Source organism: Camelina sativa, chromosome 4, assembly GCF_030686135.1.
Source record: "Camelina sativa cultivar CO46 ecotype springtype chromosome 4, ASM3068613v1".
Taxonomy (NCBI): domain Eukaryota; kingdom Viridiplantae; phylum Streptophyta; class Magnoliopsida; order Brassicales; family Brassicaceae; genus Camelina; species Camelina sativa.
Window position 1 is genome coordinate 23,048,108 of NC_141883.1, and position 22,654 is coordinate 23,070,761.

Sequence of the window (22,654 nt, forward strand, 5' to 3'; positions counted from 1 at the left end):
TGGCGGCTTTTGTAATCAAAATGTTCTACTAATTGCTTAAATAATGGCTTCTAAGGTCCAATCAACCAATTTTTTTTTCTTATCTTACATACATTGAAAGAAACATAAATGAATTGAATGTTACAACTTACAACACAAATCAAAATCTAATCAAATAATCAAACAGACAAAACACATCTCTTTGTTTCAACTCCAATATATATCTAAATCTATATCAAATGGTCATCGTCGCTTCGAATGATAACGTTATGTTCGGGCACAGACCACGACGACGAACGGCTAGAATTCAAAGCCACGGTATTACAATCAGAGAGCGTATCTTGCAAACTCAGCAACAAATGCGAAGTGCTAAAACTCATGGTAGGTCTAGACTTAGGCACAACAGGTACATCAGCTTCACCAATCAGCATTTGCACCACTGACCTCATAGTAGGCCTAGCTGCTGGATCCGGATGAGAACAAGCCAGTCCCACAACCATGACCCGCCACATCTCACCTTCATCAAACTTACCTTCAAGCCTAGAATCAGCCGCAGCCGAAACTTTCCCTTCTTTATACAAACCCCACACCCATTCTACTAAATTCGGATTCGCCCCAACATTATTATTATTATTATTATAATGTCTTTGCACATTTAAGTCCTTCTCGATCGGTCTTCTCCCACTAACCACTTCCAAAACCACCGCTCCGTAACTAAAAACATCAGTCTTCTCCGTAGCACGACCGGTTAAAAGATACTCCGGCGCTAAATACCCCATCGTCCCGGCGGCAACAGTCGCTTCCGGGGACTTATCGTGCTCAATCTGTCTCGCTAATCCGAAATCTCCAAGCTTGGCGTTAAAATTCTCATCTAACATTATATTACTACTTTTAACATCTCTATGAATCACTTGATTCTCACACTCTCTATGTAGATAAGCTAACGCAGACGCAACACCAAGCAAGATCTTTTTCCGATGATCCCACGGTAACGCGAACCGTGACTCGAACAAAGCTTTGTCAAGCGAACCATTTGGCATAAGATCGTACACTAACAAAATCTCACCTTTCTCGTGACACCATCCTTGTAACCTCACGAGGTTTCTGTGTCTTAAGCTTCCGATTATGGATAGCTCAGATAAAAACTCGTTCTTTTTGTCTTGTGAGCTGTGACTGCATCGTTTCACGGCGACGATGTCTCCTGTCTCAGGTAATATTCCTCTGTAAACAACTCCGAAGGCTCCGTGTCCGATGATTCGACTCTCGTTGAAGCTCTTTGTACCGGCTTTGAGTTCTTTGTAGCTGAACTCTTTTGGAGCTTTGATGATCTCCGATGCGAAAGAGTCAAATCTCTCGACTCGTTTGAACTTTTTGGAGTAGACCCAGAACAAAGCTCCGGCGAATAGTGCTAGAAAGAAAGCTCCGGCGGTTACTACTCCGGCGATTGCTCCACGGTTCTCTTTGCAGAAGCTGTTGTGGCAAGACGAAGACGAAGTTTTCGATTGAGTGTTGCTAGAGATCGGAACCGCTGAAGAAGACGGTTGTGACGCTAACGGCGGCGGAGAGTTCACCGAATTAGCTTTCGGATTCATCAAATTAGCCCGAGGAGGAGGAGGTGAACCGGATCCGGATCCGAAACCCGACCCGAATGAGGAACTGAAGCTCCACCATTCGATAGTGTGACTCTCTGTGCTTCCCTGAGTTGAACCGGAGAATCCGACGAACATGAAATCGTTCACGTACCGATCTAAATCGAGAGGGAAGGACAAAATCGGAACTTTAGGTTTCAGATTGGAGTAAGAGACCGATACGTTGAAGACCCGAGTTACTCCGTCGTATTCGATCCATGAATTGACGGTGTTGCCGCTCTTGAGATCGATGTTAACGGTGCCAAGATCGCCTGAAACAGAGGAAACGACGCCGTTTACGTCGAACCCGACATGGTTGCTATTAATGTCTTTGAAATCCACGTCCATTAAAGTATCGAACTCGACGGCGACGAATTTTGAACCGGAACCGTTAGGACCGGTGAGTCCAAGCGAGCCACCGGCGAAGCCGATTGTGTTCGCGTCGGGGGAGATGACGAAAGCGAGACCGCCGCCGATGGAGGAAGGGTTGACATTGGTGATTGAGAAGGAGAAAAAAGTTGAGAAGCTTGTCGGAGAGTGAGTTCCGGGTTGTCGGAATCTGATTGGGTTAGAGTACAAGACTTTACCGGAACCGGAGTTAGGTACAGAGAGGTCAGGCGTGAGGCTAACGATTCCGTTGCTTAGACGAGCATCACCGAGGAGCTTTAGGTTGCTTATAGCTAGCGTGGAGAAATCGAACTCTGTAGTAGTAGTAGTAGTAGCTCCATTGAAGAAGCAGAGCAAGATTGAAATAAAGAAGAAGAGTAAGAGAGACATTAACGATGTAGCAGAGAGATGTTTTTTTCAGAGAAGAGCCATTGGAGAAGAAGCAGAAGAAGAAAAGATTCTTAATTTGAGAGAGAGATGGATGAAAAGTCACGGGATGTGTATTGGGGCAATACTTTGCTTGGAGTAAAGTAAAGGAGAGGAAGAGACAAAGGAATAATATTGGGGGAAGATGAGATAAAGAGAGAGACAGAGAGCTGAAAAGAAAAGAGAATCCAAAGAGACAACGAATGAAGTCAGACAAGTGGATTGGGATGTAACGCCACGTGGGTTTCCCTAACGGCTATAATATCTCTTTCTTGTTAGTCTGAAAATTTTTCTATGGAGAAAAGAAAAATGTTATGATATGTCAAAGTGACTTTTGTGTGTTTCTGATTTTCTCACATACTACAAATAACGGTCGTAGCACTTGTATCATCATCTTTTCTTTATTCTAGTCGTTGTCGTTCGTTGAAGCTAAAAGAGTAGAGAGCCATAAAGTATCCAAATCTTTTTGGGGTTTTTTTTTTTGGTAAAAAGGAAGTGATGAAACAAGCATGCTCTCAACGAGTTGAACTCAAGACCTCCCCGCTTACTAAACGTGTGCTCCAACCAACCGAGCTACGAGGGCTGCTTTCGTTTACGTAATTGACAGATTTCAACATGAATTAATATTGAATAACACAAACCATTCACATACAGGATATATATACAGTCACCGGATTATATAGTTTTAGTAAAGTTTCCTTTTCTACTCTTAAGTTTCCAAAACATCAAACCAAACAAAACTAAATTTATCTTAACGACTGAACCAAAAAAAACCAAATCAACCATACAGTATTTGGATTTCACAAAGCCAAAATACCCATAACCCAAGAACAACTCGAAACCCTAATAAGAAACATTGCTCATCAGTTGATAGTTAATGGGTTTGAAAGTGGGCCTGAAATTTCCAATGACGTCAGCACACGTGATCTATGCGTATCAGAAACCCGAAACCGGATAAACTAAACCCGACCCATCAGATCAAAAGTATCTCCACCCGTTAAAATTCCTTACGAGGATCTCCACCGTTGATTTTAATGACTTTTAAATAGTTTCCGAGTCAAAGGTGTATGTTTTGATGGAAAACAAACTAAGTAGAAGTTGCATATATCATAATAACCCTTTTTGATTCGGTAAGCCATTGGAGAGAGTCAGAGACCTGAGGACTCAGAAAGCAGACAAGTTTTGATTCTTCTTCGGACGAGAGTTTTACTGATTTAAACAACATCGAAGAAGAGAGGAAGAAGATAAATTGGAAATTAATTTTCTGGGTTTCGATTTGGGTGAGAGAGAGATAACAAACCCTAGGGGGCTTGTGTGAATCGTGATCAGATGCTATTGAGTCGACGATTAGAGAAGAAGAAGAGTATTATAGCAAGCGAACAACACCATGATGAACACTTCTAATGGAATGATATCTGGACCATCTTCATCATCTTCACCTGCGGCGAATCCTCAGTCTCCCGGAATTAAGACTTATTTCAAGACGCCTGAAGGGAAGTATAAGCTTCACTACGAGAAAACGCATTCCTCTGGTCTCCTTCACTACGCACATGGCAAAACGGTTACTCAGGTTAAGATTTTTGATTTTAGGGATTTTTTAATATTTGATACTTTGATTCGTTTCTCTAATTGAAGTTTTTGTAATTCGATTGGAATGAGTTTGGGTTTGGGAATTAGTATCGATCATCATGAATCTTTTGATAGTGAAATATGTATTAGAATGCATAAGGTTATTTAGTTGATCAGTTGGTTTCAGTAGCATTTGCTTACCAATGTTGGAATTGGGAATTTTTTGTTTTTTTTTTCAGGTAACACTAGCACAGCTTAAGGAAAGAGCTGCTCCTACGACCCCAACTGGTACTTCTTCTTCGTCCTCCGGTTACACTGCTGGTAGCGGATTCCGTTCAGCAACAGCAAGGTTGCTAGGCACTGGAAATGGGAGTCGTGCGCTTAGTTTTGTTGGAGGTAATGGAGGGGGCAAAAATGTGAGTGCTAGTTCCAGGATTAGTGGCTCTTTCGCTGCTTCTAATTTTACCACTTCGATTACAAATACAAATTTCGATGGGAAAGGAACTTACTTGGTCTTCAATGTGAGTGATGCGATCTTTATCTGTGACTTGAACTCACAAGACAAGGTAGTTACTTTTCTTCTTTGTTTTTCCTTTTAATGATTTAGCTGTAATGTTCTGTGTTTTTTTTTTTTTTTGCTTTCGGATGTAATGGTTTAGGAAACTTCTTTCATGTAGGATCCAGTAAAGTCTATCCATTTCAGTAATTCAAACCCTATGTGCCATGCTTTTGATCCGGATGCTAAGGACGGGCATGACTTACTTATTGGGCTAAATTCTGGGGATGGTAATGCAGAAATTTGACTATTTGAGATTACCGTTTTACATCTCTGATTAAGTTGCCTTGTCTCATGGATATATTTGTTATGGTGTGTTATTGTAGTGTACACAGTATCACTAAGACAGCAGTTACAGGATGTCTCTAAGAAGCTTGTTGGTGCACTGCACTATAACAAGGATGGTTCTGTGAATAACAGGTAAGATTTTATCTTTTTCCTGTATTTATCTTTTCCTCGCATCTTTTGACTGTGCTTTACTGCTATTATTTGTTAGTGACACTTGAAGAATCGATTTTACTGGTTCACATTTGCTTTGTCTAAGGATCTCTATATGTCCCTCGTTTTTACTTCTGCTAGTATTTATGTCAGCGGAACAAAGTTATATAATTCATCTTCTGTCATTGTAATGGATTGTGTTCTAGGAAACTCTCAGTGACAGTAGATTAGTTAAATTATAACAGAACAGTATGTATTTCTTAGAGGAGTTTGTTTTTAAGTTGGTTAAGTTGAAACATGAATCTACTTTGGTGTCATGCATTCTCTAAGTTTAAAACAAAGTTTGGTGCTTTGTAACAGTCGTTGCACTAGTATTTCTTGGGTGCCTGGAGGTGATGGAGCATTTGTCGTTGCTCATGCTGATGGCAATTTGTACGTGTATGAGAAGGCAAGCTCAAATATCGGAATTTTTTTGCTTGCATATGACTTTTAAGTTGTCTGATTTTGTCTAATCTCTGATCCTAATTTAACTTAATAGAACAAAGATGGTGCCACTGACTCAACATTTCCTGCTATAAGAGATCCTACACAATTTTCAGTTGACAAAGCAAAATATAGCAAGGTATGTGAGTTTTCAACCATTTCATTAGATCCTTACATAGGTGCTGGAAGGCACATGGTACATGCCTATTCTCTACTAGTATCATCAGTTGCCAGTGGTCTTAATAAATTTTTGTATTTACATTTTTGGTATGAGATATTCATACTTTCTTTCTATCATTGAGCATATTTCGATGTACCATTGTTCATTCCTCTGTATACATGCAGAGTAATCCTGTTGCGAGATGGCATATCTGTCAAGGTGCAATTAACAGCATTGCATTCTCAAAAGATGGGGCACACTTGGCTACTGTTGGAAGAGATGGTAAGGCGCCTCTATTATGTCGTATGGTCTTTTTCTTTCTCTATGTATTTCTTCAAGCACTAAGATTCCTTTCCATTTACAGGCTATCTTCGCATTTTTGACTTCTTAACCCAGAAGCTAGTATGTGGTGGGAAAAGTTATTATGGTGCTCTGCTATGCTGTTCATGGAGGTGATGGGATATAATTCCTTTGGCAAATTTCTTTTCTTAATTGATGTCACAAAATTTTTCTTAAGTAGATGTCATCGGTGTGAGCATATTATCCCCGAATGATACTGTTTAGTGACATTGTGATCCTATTGACATTGACAGTATGGATGGAAAGTACATTTTGACTGGAGGTGAAGATGACTTGGTTCAAGTGTGGAGTATGGAGGATCGGAAGGTCGTGGCGTGGGGTGAGGGACACAATTCGTGGGTAAGGTTCTTGATTTTCAGTAAGATTTCTTTTAACATAAACAGCACTTGACTAATGTCGCTCTCAGGTAAGTGGAGTAGCTTTTGATTCCTATTGGTCGTCACCAAATTCGGATGGGTCAGGAGAGCATGTCATGTACCGTTTTGGATCAGTTGGTCAGGTATTTCTATGTCTTTACCCATTTTTCAGGTTCTCCTTTACAGTTAGCAAAGAACTGAAATGTGCTTTAATTATGGGAGTTGCGTTAAAATTATCTATATTACTTTGATTGGCTTAATTATTCAAACTGTACTCTCATTTTTTATTATCAATGATGAGGAAAAGGAAAGATACAAGAGTTTATTAGAAGATAGGTTCTTAGGATGATCAGAAACTAAGTGGAAATCTGATTTAATCACAGTATTGTAGCTTCACAGGGTCTGATCGTGCATTTATCGAGCTTTGTTCATTAACATATCAAATTATAGATAAAGAGATTCGTTTGTCTGCCTTATGAAACTGAGGAGATCATTTCAAGAAACATGTTGCCTGAAAGTCTCGAGTGTCTAATTTAATTTGCTATAAAAAAAACCATAGACCCCTACAATAAAAATCTCTTGATTCTCCTATATATGATCTGGAAATCTTTGCCTCATACACTCTACTACTTTCCTCTGCTGCATTCCCAGGATACACAGTTACTTCTCTGGGATCTTGAAATGGATGAGATCGTAGTTCCACTTAGGCGACCACCGGGAGGATCTCCCACTTACAGCACAGGAAGCCAATCAGCTCACTGGGACAATGTCATACCAGTGGGAACTCTTCAACCCGCTCCTTGCAAACGTGATGTTCCAAAGCTCTCACCAATCATAGCTCACCGAGTTCACACTGAGCCCCTCTCTGGCTTGATGTTCACACAAGAATCAGTTGTTACAGCTTGCCGAGAAGGCCACATAAAGATCTGGACACGGCCCAGTGACTCAGAAACACAATCCAACAGCTGCCCAGAAGCAAATCCCACAAGTGCCCTCCTAAGCACAAGCTCCCCTAAAGACAACAAAACTTCACTGAGCAGCAAGGTCATCAGTGGTTCTAGTTTCAAGCAATGACAGAGATGCTGTCTGAAAATCAGGTGCTATTACTATTTAGTCATGTTTTCTCCTCCTTAAGTGAAAGAAAAAGAAACCTTAAAGAAACCCTGTGAATAAAATTCGACTGGGTTTTGTTTTTTATTCTAAAAGAAAGATCAATATCTGAGCTCTGACTGTAAATTAAAGGCTGACAAAGTTTGTGGGCATAGAAGAGAATATATGGGTGAGACTAAAGAGAAATTTCTGATGTGATTATAAGAAAGAAAACAAAATGTGTTCTCTCATCAGCTAATATTTCTACTTTTTGTGCTTTAGAAAGAAGACATTCTTTATTTTCATGCTTTTTGCATACACTAAACGATTCCTTCTCTGTTTTTTTTTTTTTTCATTTGGTTTCTTGGAAATAATGTTAAGGATATGTATATTACACAACACCAAAAGAAACAAAGATAATAAAACTCCAAGTCTTTAACAATGCAACAGTATCTGTGAACCCTTTGTTCATCATATTCCAAAATCCAAAGTCACATTGCCTCGTGAGTTTCTCTGGACGCATTCCTTTGGGGTAAGCTAGCTGCCATGTCAACAATTTATGTTGCCATTCACGGATGATGGGTCCTCTTCCTTTGTTTTCGAGTTTTAGAGCTTTGATGCATTGAAGACAGCATTATTATCTTTAGATAAATGCCATCAAGATCCAGATCCTGAATAATGCTGTCTTCAATGTTTAGATAAATGTTTCGTTTCTTCTCAAGTTCATAATCCAGGTTATTCCCGCAACAGCAATAGTGATGTTAAAACGGCAACACGCCACAAGTCTTTAATATCGCGTAGAAGAAACCATGTGAGTACTATTAGTCCAATGTAGCCGGGACCTCTGGATCATCAAGTTGTACGTCGTCATTTTTCAAAGTGGAAGAATCAACGGTAGGAATCTCTCTGCGGCACGGTGTATATGAACAATTGTTTCAGCGTCACTGCTCTTCCGCTTCATGGAGACTTTGAATATGTAGTCGACAACGGGAACCACATTCCCGTTATATCATCCTTGTAAAATATTTCCCTAAACGGGAGAAACAGAGCCACATACAGAGCAAGCCTTCTTTGTTCACCACTGAAGTTAACGAGCCCTGGTGTTCCACGTAGGCTCGGCCACATGTCTCATATGGTTCAGGCTCGGAGGATGAAGAGGGAATAGCAAATACAATGTTAAGTAGTTTCAAGAGATAAGTTAGCGCTGAAACTGGTCTGTTCCCGGATATCATCAAATCGATTTCGTTTCCAGTCCGCTCTTTACTGACTTTTACAAGAGTTACCTTAACTTCCTCATTTGAAGCAGCTTCTTTTAATTCTACATCCAGAGTAAAACCATACCTTGCAGCTAATCCAATCGCCCGAAGAACTCGCAAAGGATCATCCATAACAGTAGTTTGTGCACGCAATGGAGTGACAATTTGTAACGCCCGTGCCCCGAAAAATATGAAATATGGAAGTTTATATCGAGAATTGGAGTGAAGTCGGTTTAATTTGCGGTTGGTTTACTAAACTGGTCGATTTATTAATTAAATCAAATGATGGTTTAATTAATTCTGGTTTAAATAAATCTTGGCTTAATCTAATTAAATCATAGTTTATTATAATTAAACCAAAAACCCTTTATGTTAATAAGAAGACGCCTCCTCTCCTGTTTTTGCTATTGTCGACATTGTTTTGAGAGAGAGAACTCTTGGTTGTTTAGTGTAAAAGAGGAAGAGAAGGAGATGAAGCTTTTTCTTTAGAGTAATGAGAGAAACAGAACTGTCAGGGTTTGGGAGAAGGAATATCCGATTACTCAAAACGTTTCGAAAGTTACGTGGGGTGTTTTGTCTCAGTCGCGGATTGAGACCATCAGGTGTTTTGGGGACCGATTGCGGTTTCATCTGAGATCTGATCGTGCTGAAATTTTGTGGGAAGCTGCGGGACATATAGACCTTGCTTTTCACCGGAGGGATTAGAAAGTTAACGGTTCGTTTTGATTTTGTGGTTTCACTTGTGAGGTTGTTCTTTTCTGATTTTTCTGGCAGTTTGTTTTCAATGTTTGTTTATTGTTGTGATTGGTTGTAGGAGCGAGTTTGGTTGTTCTTGGATATTGGAGAGCCTCTCTTTTGATTGTTGTTATTTTCGTGAATCACTTGTTAAGGTGAGTGCGTGACCATGAGCTTATCTAAGCGATTGGGTTGTATAACTTGTTTTGTGTGATAATGTGTAGGTATGGTGAATGTGTTATTGAGTGTTCAGTTTAATGGCTGGTTTGTTATGTTTTATTTGCGGTTGTACTCTTGATTTGCTTGTGTGTATAGCTCGTAGATGGGAGGATCCTCTCACTGAGTATTTCTGGTAATACTCACGCATCTCATTGTGTTTGTGGTGCAGGTAATGTGTAGCGTGGAATCATGGCGATGAGGGGGAGGACGATCTAGGATCTCGATTGTATTATTGTTTATCTATATTATTATTTTTGAAGTACATTTTGTGTTATGCCCTTGAAGTTTTAGTTATTTAATTTGTTTTATTTACAACATTAACCCTTAACTATTTTCCTAAAATAACAATTCCTGAAAACTCATTTAATGGAACTATTTAAATCGACCTAATTTGATACATTTATTGCCATAAATAGCTTGACAACATCTATACATTTCGATTTATCCAAAAACAACTCTACGCATTAAATTTTTAATCCCATAAAAATCTCCAAACCTATTTTAATAGATCTTTAGAGACTGTATGATCTATTAAATTTAAATGACACTGCCGAGTTTAAGTAACAAAATGATTACAATCGCAATAATTATTATAACGTTAATAAAGTTCATAAAAATGAGAACCCAACTTTAGAAACTCAATAATCAGGTATATTTAATTTTAGCATCAAGAAAAACATTTAATATAATATATACCGTGTTAAAAAACTGAATATTGTTTTGCGATAATGTTATCAACTCAAATAGGAAAACACTAAAATCTCTATTTTATTACGACGGATCGTGAACTCCTTGCTCATCAAACATTTTCCATGTATAAATATCAACTTCACAAACGAAACACAACACACAACCAAAACCACTAATATGACGGTTTTGAAACACGGGTTAAACCACCAATATGATGGTTTGTTGTTATATAGCGGAACATGTTATTAATATGACGACTTGAATTAACATTAGTATAAATATAAAATATTATTAATTCGGTTTTGAAACACGGGTTAAATATTCCTTTAATTATTTGGTCAATACCACTAATATAAGAATATTAGACATATTAAATCAGGGTAATTTAACTAAAATTTTGTAAAACAATTAAATCATTGGTAAAATTGTGACTTAATCCGACAATAGCATATAAATTACATATTTATGTATTTATGTCCCCTATTATTGTTCTAATTGGTGGGCGTTCGGTTTTTCGGTTCAGTTTTTTTGGTTTACGGTTTTTTTACTTTTATAAAAATTGAACCATATAGAAACCATATGTAATTTGGTTTGGTTACAGTTCGGTTTTTTTAGTTTATGGTTTTTTTGGTTTTATCAAAAATGAAACCATATAAAAACCATACGTATAATGGTTTGGTTTGGTTTCGGTTTGGTCCCGGTTTTAACGGTTACTCCATACTTTAAAAAATAGATAGTTGATACATAACTAAAAAATAATCATAAAAGTAAAACCTAAACATAATTCAAAAAAAAAGAATCCAAATATAGTTTTGTAAACCCAAATACTTAATTGAAATTTAAACTTTTAAAAAGTAAAGGCTATTGAAAAAGAAAACCACAAAAAAAAACCAAAAAAAAAACTTGGAGATCAATAACTATAAGCCCAATAAAGAAAAAAATTATTGATATTGTTATACAATATAAATTTATAAGTTGAAAAAACTAATTATATCTAATTATCCTAAATTTTTATAAAAAACCAAAAAGACCATTCGGTTTTACGGTTTTTAACTAGACCAAACCTAAACCAAATGGTTAATTAAATTAAAAACCAAATGGATTTTTAGATTTAACCATAACCAAACCAAACCATTTATTTCGGTTTGGTTCGGTTCGGTTTTTTGGATTTCGGTTTTTTTGCCCACCCCTAATAATTGACAATCCAAACAAAATTATTATTTAATTAAACAAAACAAACTAAATATAAAAAAACAAAAAAAAACTGAAAATGTTATTATTTTAAAAAACATTGTCTCGCGGTGTACTGCGGGTTAAAATCTAGTGTTATTTTATTGTTGGAACCTTGTTAGAAGTATGATAGGTTGGTGATTTTTAATTGGTTATAAATGATATGATATTTATATTAATTTAGAATTGGTTTGGTTTGTATTCCGCTGTGCATGTTGAATTATTGTTGGTTTATTGTTTGGGTTGTAATTAAATATTATGGGTATTTAATTATATTATTATTATTGCAAAAAAAAAAATGGGACGGGTCGTTCCAGTTTGGTATCAGAGCCCTTACAGTTCTAGGATGATTAAGTGGATGGTTAGAGCGGTTAGTAATTTAATTGGGTGAATTATTTTCCTGTTGCTTGATTTGTGATGTTGTGTGATGGAATTGATTATGAGTAGTTAGTCAATTTGTGTGTGGTATGGAGTCCTAGTATCATCCTCTTCGAGCCTTCAATGAGATTCCACAGTAAGTAGTTTTATGTGTGGTTTGTTGTGTGGTGTTTTTAGCTTATGTGCGGAAGGTGCAGTCGGCTATTGAGAAGTTGTTGGAAAGTGGTAGATCACGCCGGTATCGGAAAAATACCATGGGCGGTGAATTGTGGGTTTAGATGTTTTGCAAATAAAGTTCGTTTGGATTTTTGACTCGTGGGTCATGTGGAAAGGAAATAGCCCGGGAGTTCTATAAATGGAAAGTTTACATAAATAGAAAGTTGCCATAAATAGAAAGTTGCCATAAATAGAAAGTTTCTAGAAATAGAAAGTTTCCATAAATAGAAAGGTCTATAGATAGTTAGGACTTGTCTATTTTTGGAAAGGAGATGTGAAATGCCTGGAGTGGCGGGATTGTGTAGAGGTTGACCTGTGGAGTGGTCACAGTTGAGATGATCAGTTCTCAAGGATTTTTGTTTTGATTGGTGGTGTCACGGTGTTAAGAGAATATGAGGGTTCTAAAAATAGGAAGTTTTATGAATAGTTAAAGCTTACCTATTTATGGAAAGTGCGGCTTGCAAAGCATTTGATTCGGTGAATCAGAATATGCGAACGTATTGTACTTGTTTGTTTTATTACGCTCGTATTGATGATTTGCTGTGGATAATTGCCAAGCGGAAAAGCTATTTTTGGAAAGGGTGTGTGTGAACACCAAAATGTTTTGGATGTTTGTAGTGAGGTCTGGGGGTGGCCATGGCGGTTGTGTTATTCTGGGAGAGAGTATGGTGTTGGTAGGTGATACACAGAGTTTTAAACCCTATTTTCCTACTGCAAGTGCACAGCAAAGAAGTAGTACTTAGGGGTCGAATCCCACGAAGACCAAGTTTTACTCTATGGTTCTATTGGTTCAATTTCAAGCTAAGACAATTCAAAGTTGGTTTTTGGTAACAATTAAGCGATTAAAACGGTATAAAAAGGCAATAAACAAAACACTAGATCATGGGTAATTCTTGGAAATTTCAGAGATAGCAACCAAACAACTATTCAGGGCATAGATTAAGTACCAGTCTAGAACTCAAACATAAATATAAACTGATCCACTGTCGTGGCATCAATAACTCTATCTGATCGATTCTGTGCGGAAACGCGGAGCACGTGCTCAGACATCCGGAGCACATGCTCGGCGGTCCATAAACCCTAAACTGTCGTTTGAGCCCAGAATCGCAGACAAGCATTAAAGAACAGGAATGATAAGTTCACAAATCACCTACACATCAACTTTCGCAGGTCTAGGATAATTTGCCCACTAATGTCTTTTCTAGCAACCTATTACACTTTTGATGAATAGATAAACCTAGAATCATAGATTGGGTGATCAAATCAACCTAAGCATTAAGACTAACAATAGTGAAGACAATCGATTATATAAAGCCCTATTTGTGTTCTGTTGCTAACCCATGAAACCCCCTTGAAACCCCCTAATCTAGCAAAGAAAACTACTCAGACATAGAGAAATGAATCATAGCAAAAGATGAGAAATTCAATGACATAAAAATAAAAAGGGTTCAGAGTATGCTTCACAAGGTGGCCGCTCTTCCTCTCCCTCACAAAACGTCGCTCAAAAACCAAAAAGAAAAGTATATTTTCTCTCCTAAAAACCCTAGGTTAAATAGCATACAAGTAGAGAAAAATAAGGAAAGAATCCAAATCAAATCTCCCTATTAAAAATCGATATCCTCTCTCTTTCTCTCACAAAGGATCGCCCAAAATAAGGGGAATTAGGCAGGGAATCGGCGCCTAGATGCTTGCCACATGTCGTCATGAATCCGTAGAGTTGGGAGCATGTGCTCGGAAATCGGGAGCATGTGCTCCTGGGTCTAAAATCAGCTTTTCTGCTAAAATTCAACTCCTTTCTGCTCCGATTGCTCCTGCTGTTCCAATCCTTGCTTTTAGCTTTCTAGCCTCTTATTATAACCTGAAAAGGACTCAAACAACTACAAAACTATCAAATAAACAGGGTCAAAGTGAGTCAAAACCGTAACCTATCAACTCCCCCGGACTTAGATCTTTGTTTGTCCTCAAACAAACTCAAACCAAGCGCCAAGAGAGCCAAGGTGGGAACTCGCAAAAATCTCAAAAACCGTGAGTAGACCATGACCTGCAGACCACATGTGTTAGAACAAGCTATACCAAAAACTTCTCCAGCAAACATCTCCAAAACCAGAACCATAATTGGCAATCAAACCCAGAAAAAGATCACTTTCCAGACATAGACTCTTTACATTCAATTAAAATTGGCGTGAGCTTCTCATTACGGGCATTAAGCTAGTGAAATCGAGGCTTGGTAGATAAAAGGCTGTTTTAATGGTGGAGCTATAGAGTGTTTAGGGTTACCATTACTTCGAAAGAGATGCAGGATATCGCACAAAATGGTAAGGGAGAGTGGACTCATTGATGTCCACAACCTCTAATCGCTCTCCTCTTCTTATCTTCTCAAACTCAGCCTCTCTTTTCTCCTCAGGTTACAACGCATGCTCGGGGGTGTGTAACACTAGCTCTGGTCCCTTTCCATCATCCTTAAACGTTTTTTTTTTTTTTTTTTTTTTTTTTTTTTTTTTTGGAATGAAGGATGATGGGGGATCTTCTTCTGATATTGCCCCTGGAGCATGCGGACCGTATCCTAGGCTCTCTCTCTGCTCAAAACAACTCGCGGACTCGGATGTATATAATTTCGGAGCAGGTGCTCGCTGGGTTGGAGCATGTGCTCTGTCCGTCCGGCTCTTTCCTCTTTGGTTCTCCAGCAAGAGCGAGTTAGAGATTGTGTCAGTCCTGCTCTCCCCGACCGTTTTGCACATAGCTGCACAGAATGAGAAAACAAAAATACAAGTGCAAGTGGTTTGAAAAGAGGTTAGGCTCGGGGTGGGTACTAACTTAAAATGAGCTAGCTATTCAGGATCAGCAAGATTGGCAAAATGAATAAGAAGTCCTGAATATGTGACACGTTCCCTATCCTAATGCCCAAAACGAGAAGAATTTAAATCCGGTTAGGTTCCAATAAAGTAGAGTCTAAGTCTTTCCGGTGAAACCTTAATGGGATGAAGCTTTTCTGGCCAGGAGAAGGGTCCGAATGTGAAGAGGTATTAGCTCGTCTCTGTACTCTTAGTTCTGCAACAATGGTCACTAGGAAAAACGGTCAAACTCACAAATGGTTAAAAACATCACGGATTTCGGTCCTAATTCCCACAAGTTTTGGTTCGACTCACATGACAAACTGACTCAATAAAAAGAAAAATAAAGAAAACAAAGGTCATAGGTGACCCTCCCCCGGACTTACTTCACACCGTCTCCGGTGTGAAAATAAGCCAAAAAGAGACCTAGACAAGAAGAAAAATAAAGATAACAACAAAAATGAAAAAAAAATAAGGCGGATAGGACAATGATGGTGTGTGTAACCGTGATCAGGCGTCGGAATTGTCTGGGCTCTCGCTCTCCGAACGGGCAAGGCGGCGCGTCCGACGTGGTGGATAATAAAGCAATCTAGTCTCAAAAATCACTGAAATCGGTCTGGGCCCGGTGGGCATGGGCCTGAAATTCATTAAACTTACCTGGCCCAATCGCTCTTTTCTTTTTCTTCTTTTGTTTTTAGTTTGCCGAGCATGTGCATCGGGTTGCTCGCATCCTGCGAGCATGTGCTCCGCATCTTTTTTTCTTTTTTTCTCAGTTTGCCGACCATGTGCATCGGGTTGCTCACGTCCTGCGAGCATGTGCTCCGCATCTTCTTCCAACATTCCTTCTGCCTTTGTCAAGGCAACCTCCAACGGGTCGAGAGTGAGAACTTCATCGGTAACCTCATGTGCAACCTCTGAACCATCATCAACCACAAAAGTCTGACCATCTATCATAGGTTTCTTGAGCAGCTTATTCATCTCAAACCTTGCAATCATATCCCCCTGCTGGAGATCGATCGCTCCCCCTTGCACATCTATAATCGCACCAGCTGTGCATAAGAATGATCTACCTAAGATCAGGGGGTCACGTGGTTCTTCTTCAAGTTCCAGAACCACAAAGTCTGCTGGTATAAGCGTGTCCCCTATCTGGACATGTAAATTCTCCAACACTCCTATGGGGCGCTTGGTGGATCTATCCGTGAATACTAACGAAATCCGTGTAGACTTGAACTTCGTGTATCCCAGCCTTTTAGCCACTGAATATGGCATAAGGTTCACACTAGAACCTAGATCACAGAGGGAGTTTGCAAAAATCGTTTTACCGATTCTCACGGATAAGACAAATCGCCCTGGATCATCTCTCTTCTTTAGCACTTTGTTTTGCAGCACAGCACTGCACTCTCTTGAAACCATCATCACGTTCTCTTCCTCTGACACTCTCCCAGAAACCAACCCTTTCACATATCTCTTCAAAGCAGGTATCATCTGAACAGCTTCAGCTAGGGGTAGTTTTACCGTCAATTCTCTCAACATCTCCTTGCACTTTGCATCCTCCAAATCCTTGCGAGATTTCTTAGGAGGAACAGGGTAAGGAACCCTAGGGGTGTACACGCGTGCAGGAGGTACCTCAGTTGGAACGGTCTGATCGGGAGTCGGGAGCACGTGCTCGCTGGATGGGAGCACATGCTCGCCGGATGCTTCGGCTTCTTTTTGACTCAACGATGGAGTCTCAGCAGTATGTTGAGGAAGGTATTCTTCAGCAATACCCTTGCCCTTGTCAATCCTAGCGGATGGTGCTTCTCTAGGGGGTAACTTCTTTTCTCCCCTTAGCTCAATCGCATAGACATACTCGTTCCGCGGGTTTGCTTCCCCTTTTCCGGGCAGAGTCCCAAGAGTTCTTTTCACGGCTTCAGCAGTCTGTGCAACCTGAACATCAAGCTTCTTCACATGTGACATTACTGCCTCATACTTCCCATTAAGGTCATTGTACATGGTATCGACCTTAGCGTTGATTTCCACTGAAGCTTTTTGTTGATTCACCAAGAGTTGTTGCATCATGTTTTTCAGCTCATCCTGAGAGCTGCTAGCAGATGTAGGTCCCAACTGCTGGTTAGTGTAAGGCAGTGCTTGCTGAGCGCTTGTATATGCATGCTGGTTCCCCCCTTGGAAACGATTTTGAGTGGGCACAAACTGTTTGCCTTGGAAGTTGTTTGAGAAGGTTTCCTGATAACCCATCTGATTCTGAGCTCCTTGCTGCGGATACACCTGATCATGAGGGTTCTCCACGTTGGTGCTTCTATAGGACAAATTTGGATGGCTTCTGTAGTTTGGGTTGAAACTCCTATTCTGCACAAAACCTTGCCCACTCACATAATTAACCTCCATCGTGTCATCCTCTCCATCACAAATCTCCTGAGCTAGCGGCATGACTGCGGTCTCATCGACAAAATGGACAGTTTTCTGGCTCCCCTTCAGAAGAAGGTTCACCTTGGCTGTCAACTCATCAATCTTTTGCGTATCGACACTGTTGACCTTCACGGACCTGTCATACTCAGGGGCCTTGTTGCTGGAGCTTGCAACTAGGTTCTCAATCAACTGATATGCTCCTTCCTTAGACTTTGTCATAAAATCCCCATTGCTGGCCGAGTTGAGAACGTTTCTGTAGTCCCAGTTAACTCCATCATAAAAAATGCCTAGAATCTGTTCATCACTGAATCCATGGTGCGGACACTCTCTACGGTACTCTTTGTACCTCTCCCAAGCCTCGCAGAAGGCTTCTCCAGTGTGCTGTTGGAACGATGAAATCTTGTTCCTGAGGGCAGCGGTCTTAGCCTTGGTGTAGAAATGGTCCAGAAACGCAGACCTACACTGTTCCCATGATGTCAGAGACCCAGGTGGCAATGACTTCAGCCAACGTGAAGCTCTATCCGCAAGAGAGAAAGGAAAGAGCTTGCACTTCAGGAAGCCTGGCGGTATCCCATTTGAACCAGTGGTGCTACATATCTCCTCAAAATTCTCGATGTGGTCCATCGGAATCTCAGCTGGGAGACCGTGAAATAGGTGTTGCTTCACTAGAGAGATCATCTGTGGCTTGATCTCAAAATCTTGGTTCGGATTGGTAGGAGGAACAATCGCCGCTCGATTGGTGTAGGACACATGCGGGTTATCCTTGTCCCCAATGGACGGTTGTGGCGGCGCGGCTCTCTCGTGTTGAGCACGGAGCAACTGCCCCAACTGTTGTCGAAGTTGCTGCAACTCGGCAGCCATATCCTCATTGTTTCTGTTGTCACCCATGTTGACGGATTGAAACTTTCTGTTCTTGCGGTTTGTTCTTTCTGCCAAAGCGAGCTCGGCGGCTGACAAGGCAACTAGTTCTTCGGTGTTGTTTCTTCTTGTAGATCTTCTTGACATGCACCTGAAACACACGCAAAGAAGAAGCAGAAAGACAAATCAGTAAGGTCTTAGTCTAGTAATTTCGCCGAAAACCAAAGGTAAAATTTTGGTCCCCGGCAACGGCGCCAAAAACTTGATACACAGAGTTTTAAACCCTATTTTCCTACTGCAAGTGCACAACAAAGAAGTAGTACTTAGGGGTCGAATCCCACGAAGACCAAGTTTTACTCTATGGTTCTATTGGTTCAATTTCAAGCTAAGACAATTCAAAGTTGGTTTTTGGTAACAATTAAGCGATTAAAACGGTATAAAAAGGCAATAAACAAAACACTAGATCAGGGGTAATTCTTGGAAATTTCAGAGATAGCAACCAAACAACTATTCAGGGCATAGATTAAGTACCAGTCTAGAACTCAAACATAAATATAAACTGATCCACTGTCGTGGCATCAATAACTCTATCTGATCGATTCTGTGCGGAAACGCGGAGCACGTGCTCAGACATCCGGAGCACATGCTCGGCGGTCCATAAACCCTAAACTGTCGTTTGAGCCCAGAATCGCAGACAAGCATTAAAGAACAGGAATGATAAGTTCACAAATCACCTACACATCAACTTTCGCAGGTCTAGGATAATTTGCCCACTAATGTCTTTTCTAGCAACCTATTACACTTTTGATGAATAGATAAACCTAGAATCATAGATTGGGTGATCAAATCAACCTAAGCATTAAGACTAACAATAGTGAAGACAATCGATTATATAAAGCCCTATTTGTGTTATGTTGCTAACCCATGAAACCCCCTTGAAACCCCCTAATCTAGCAAAGAAAACTACTCAGACATAGAGAAATGAATCATAGCAAAAGATGAGAAATTCAATGACATAAAAATAAAAAGGGTTCAGAGTATGCTTCACAAGGTGGCCGCTCTTCCTCTCCCTCACAAAACGTCGCTCAAAAACCAAAAAGAAAAGTATATTTTCTCTCCTAAAAACCCTAGGTTAAATAGCATACAAGTAGAGAAAAATAAGGAAAGAATCCAAATCAAATCTCCCTATTAAAAATCGATATCCTCTCTCTTTCTCTCACAAAGGATCGCCCAAAATAAGGGGAATTAGGCAGGGAATCGGCGCCTAGATGCTTGCCACGTGTCGTCATGAATCCGTAGAGTTGGGAGCATGTGCTCGGAAATCGGGAGCATGTGCTCCTGGGTCTAAAATCAGCTTTTCTGCTAAAATTCAACTCCTTTCTGCTCTGATTGCTCCTGCTGTTCCAATCCTTGCTTTTAGCTTCCTAGCCTCTTATTATAACCTGAAAAGGACTCAAACAACTACAAAACTATCAAATAAACAGGGTCAAAGTGAGTCAAAACTGTAACATATCAGTAGGACATTGAGATGTTCTATGCTGATCACGGGGGGTGGTCCCGGTTGGTGAAATGCTTATAGACGTTATGACCGTTTGCTATTGGGACGGGGGATCCTGAACAACTCATGAGGAGATGGGGGTTCTCCTGAGGAGACGGGGGGTTCTCTAGATTCCGATAGCTCGAGGGACTGCGGTCCTGAGAGTGGCAGAGGAGATGGGGGTTCTCCTGGTATCGAGATCTCGAGGGTGACGACCCGAGGGTGAGACGGTATGGCTCAAAGACGGGGGGTCTGAGAGTGTGATCGGTATGGCTTGAAGGTTGCGACCTAAGAGCAGATGAGTTGGTGGCAAAAGTGTCAAGGACGTGGGGATAAGCATGGTAACCAGATGTGAATTTATGAGATTGATGGGTGTTCAAGCTCAGGTGTCCGGTTGGGATCGGATGCGGATCTCGGGGTTGATGGGGGTTCAATCTCGGTGTTTCTGTGTGTTGACCGGGAGGGTCAGGTGTATGCTGGTCAGGGGGCCAGAGTGGTGATGATTGGGAGAGTATGGTTTGGATTTACCAGTGGGGTCAGGACTTTGCTGACCGGTGGAGTCAAGGTTGTGTGGACCATTGGGTCACGGAAATGTGCGGGCTGTTGCGACAGTTGCACAAGAAACTTTGGCTGACATTGTTGAGTCTTGTTGGAGGTTGTGTGGGTCGTGGTGACGGTTGCATGAAGGTCCTTGGCGGATGGACAGTGTTGCGGGATTCGAGGACGAATCCTTGTTGGTGGGGGAGAATTATAACTCCCGTGCCCCGAAAAATATGAAATATGGAAGTTTATATCGTGAATTGGAGTGAAGTCGGTTTAATTTGCGGTTGGTTTACTAAGCTGGTCGATTTATTAATTAAATCAAATGATGGTTTAATTAATTCTGGTTTAAATAAATCTTGGCTTAATCTAATTAAATCATGGTTTATTATAATTAAACCAAAACCCCTTTTTGTTAATAAGAGGACGCCTCCTCTCCTGTTTTTGCTATTGTCGACATTGTTTTGAGAGAGAGAACTCTTGGTTGTTTAGTGTAAAAGAGGAAGAGAAGGAGATGAAGCTTTTTCTTTAGAGTAATGAGAGAAACAGAACTGTCAGGGTTTGGGAGAAGGAATATCCGATTACTCAAAACGTTTCGAAAGTTACGTGGGGTGTTTTGTCTCAGTCGCGGATTGAGACCATCAGGTGTTTTGGGGACCGATTGCGGTTTCATCTGAGATCTGATCGTGCTGAAATTTTGTGGGAAGCTGCGGGACATATAGACCTTGCTTTTCACCGGAGGGATTAGAAAGTTAACGGTTCGTTTTGATTTTGTGGTTTCACTTGTGAGGTTGTTCTTTTCTGATTTTTCTGGCAGTTTGTTTTCAATGTTTGTTTATTGTTGTGATTGGTTGTAGGAGCGAGTTTGGTTGTTCTTGGATATTGGAGAGCCTCTCTTTTGATTGTTGTTATTTTCGTGAATCACTTGTTAAGGTGAGTGCGTGACCATGAGCTTATCTAAGCGATTGGGTTGTATAACTTGTTTTGTGTGATAATGTGTAGGTATGGTGAATGTGTTATTGAGTGTTCAGTTTAATGGCTGGTTTGTTATGTTTTATTTGCGGTTGTACTCTTGATTTGCTTGTGTGTATAGCTCGTAGATGGGAGGATCCTCTCACTGAGTATTTCTGGTAATACTCACGCATCTCATTGTGTTTGTGGTGCAGGTAATGTGTAGCGTGGAATCATGGCGATGAGGAGAAGGATGATCTAGGATCTCGGTTGTATTATTGTTTATGTTATTTTATTGTTGGAATCTTGTTAGAAGTATGCTAGGTTGATGATTTTTAATTGGTTATAATTGATATGATATTTATATTAATTTAGAATTGATTTGGTTTGTATTCCGCTGTGCATGTTGAATTGGTGTTAGTTTAATCTTTAGATTGTCATTAAATATTATGGGGTATTTAATTATATTATTATTATTACAAAAAAACGGATCGGGTCGTTTCACAATTCTTGTGCACTTGAGATCATCAATGCCTCTTCCTGTATAAATCTTCCACTAAGCTAGTGTTGACGTTGTAGAATAAGCTGTTTATAGTTAAGACTCTCCTATAAGCGTACTCTCCTATAAGCGTCCTCTTTAGGGATTATTAAATTCACAGCATATATCCACTGGTTATATCAAGACGCATCTTCAGTGTGTTGATTGTCAAGACGCATCTTCAGTGTGTTGATTGTCCAGGTGTTCTCTCTCAATCATGCGGCCCTGAACTTCATCCTTCTCTTGTGAACGTAAATAGTCATTGAACATGACAAGAAAAACTATGTACGGGCATGTTGTCGAGTGCGATATCAATATCATTAGATTCTTGCCTCAGGCTTGTCGCGGGCCTCATAGGCTTGTCGCGCACCCAACCACCAACGACACGAAGTTGTGTGTTGGGGACGGCATGAAGAAGCAGATCAAATATTACACGTTCCTTCTCAGTGAGAACGATCTCTTTCAGATCCATGGTCCTCATCTGATGGAGCAGAAACGTATTAAAGCTATAAATAACCTTCAAATACTATTAAGTATTAACGAAGCCTTTTTAATCTAGAAGAACACCGGAGTTATGAGAAACTTGAGTAGAAAGCAAAAAGTGATCTCTTAACAATAACCAAAAATATGCAAAGCAAAACTTTTCCTAATTCTTTTTTGGCAATTGCCTATCAAATCATGATCACTTGATAAAACAAAAAGTTTAAAGGTAACAAAAATTTGTCGTCATGATTCGTACTAGATAAAAAAAAAAAGTTTAAAGGACTAAACTTTGGATCAATATTTGTCAAAAAAAAAATCAAATATATCATTTAGTAGAATATTTTTCATTTTTTCT

General features: G+C 40.0%; 1 protein-coding gene, 1 non-coding gene and 2 pseudogenes across 3 annotated transcripts; 2 read left to right on the forward strand and 2 right to left on the reverse strand.

Annotated features, from left to right (window-relative positions):
* Positions 1 to 93: 93 nt before the first annotated feature.
* Positions 94 to 2,849, reverse strand: LOC104781193 (L-type lectin-domain containing receptor kinase VIII.1 pseudogene; annotated as a pseudogene). The gene has a single exon (XR_015597046.1). The product of XR_015597046.1 is annotated as an L-type lectin-domain containing receptor kinase VIII.1 pseudogene (transcript).
* Positions 2,850 to 3,487: 638 nt separating this feature from the next.
* LOC104781194 (putative catabolite repression protein creC) lies at positions 3,488 to 7,716 on the forward strand. Its single transcript, XM_087510566.1, has 11 exons — positions 3,488 to 3,990; positions 4,229 to 4,555; positions 4,667 to 4,775; positions 4,872 to 4,965; positions 5,344 to 5,431; positions 5,522 to 5,605; positions 5,812 to 5,908; positions 5,991 to 6,078; positions 6,220 to 6,325; positions 6,393 to 6,485; positions 6,994 to 7,716. The coding sequence occupies exons 1-11, from the start codon at positions 3,808 to 3,810 to the stop codon at positions 7,414 to 7,416; spliced, it is 1,692 nt and encodes a 563-aa protein (XP_087366692.1). The 5' UTR covers positions 3,488 to 3,807; the 3' UTR covers positions 7,417 to 7,716.
* A 284-nt stretch (positions 7,717 to 8,000) lies between these two features.
* Positions 8,001 to 22,288, reverse strand: LOC109132527 (tRNA nucleotidyltransferase cca2-like; annotated as a pseudogene).
* LOC147946109 (small nucleolar RNA R71) lies at positions 17,700 to 17,806 on the forward strand. The gene has a single exon (XR_015597903.1). It is a non-coding gene; the product is annotated as a small nucleolar RNA R71 (small nucleolar RNA).
* Positions 22,289 to 22,654: the final 366 nt, after the last annotated feature.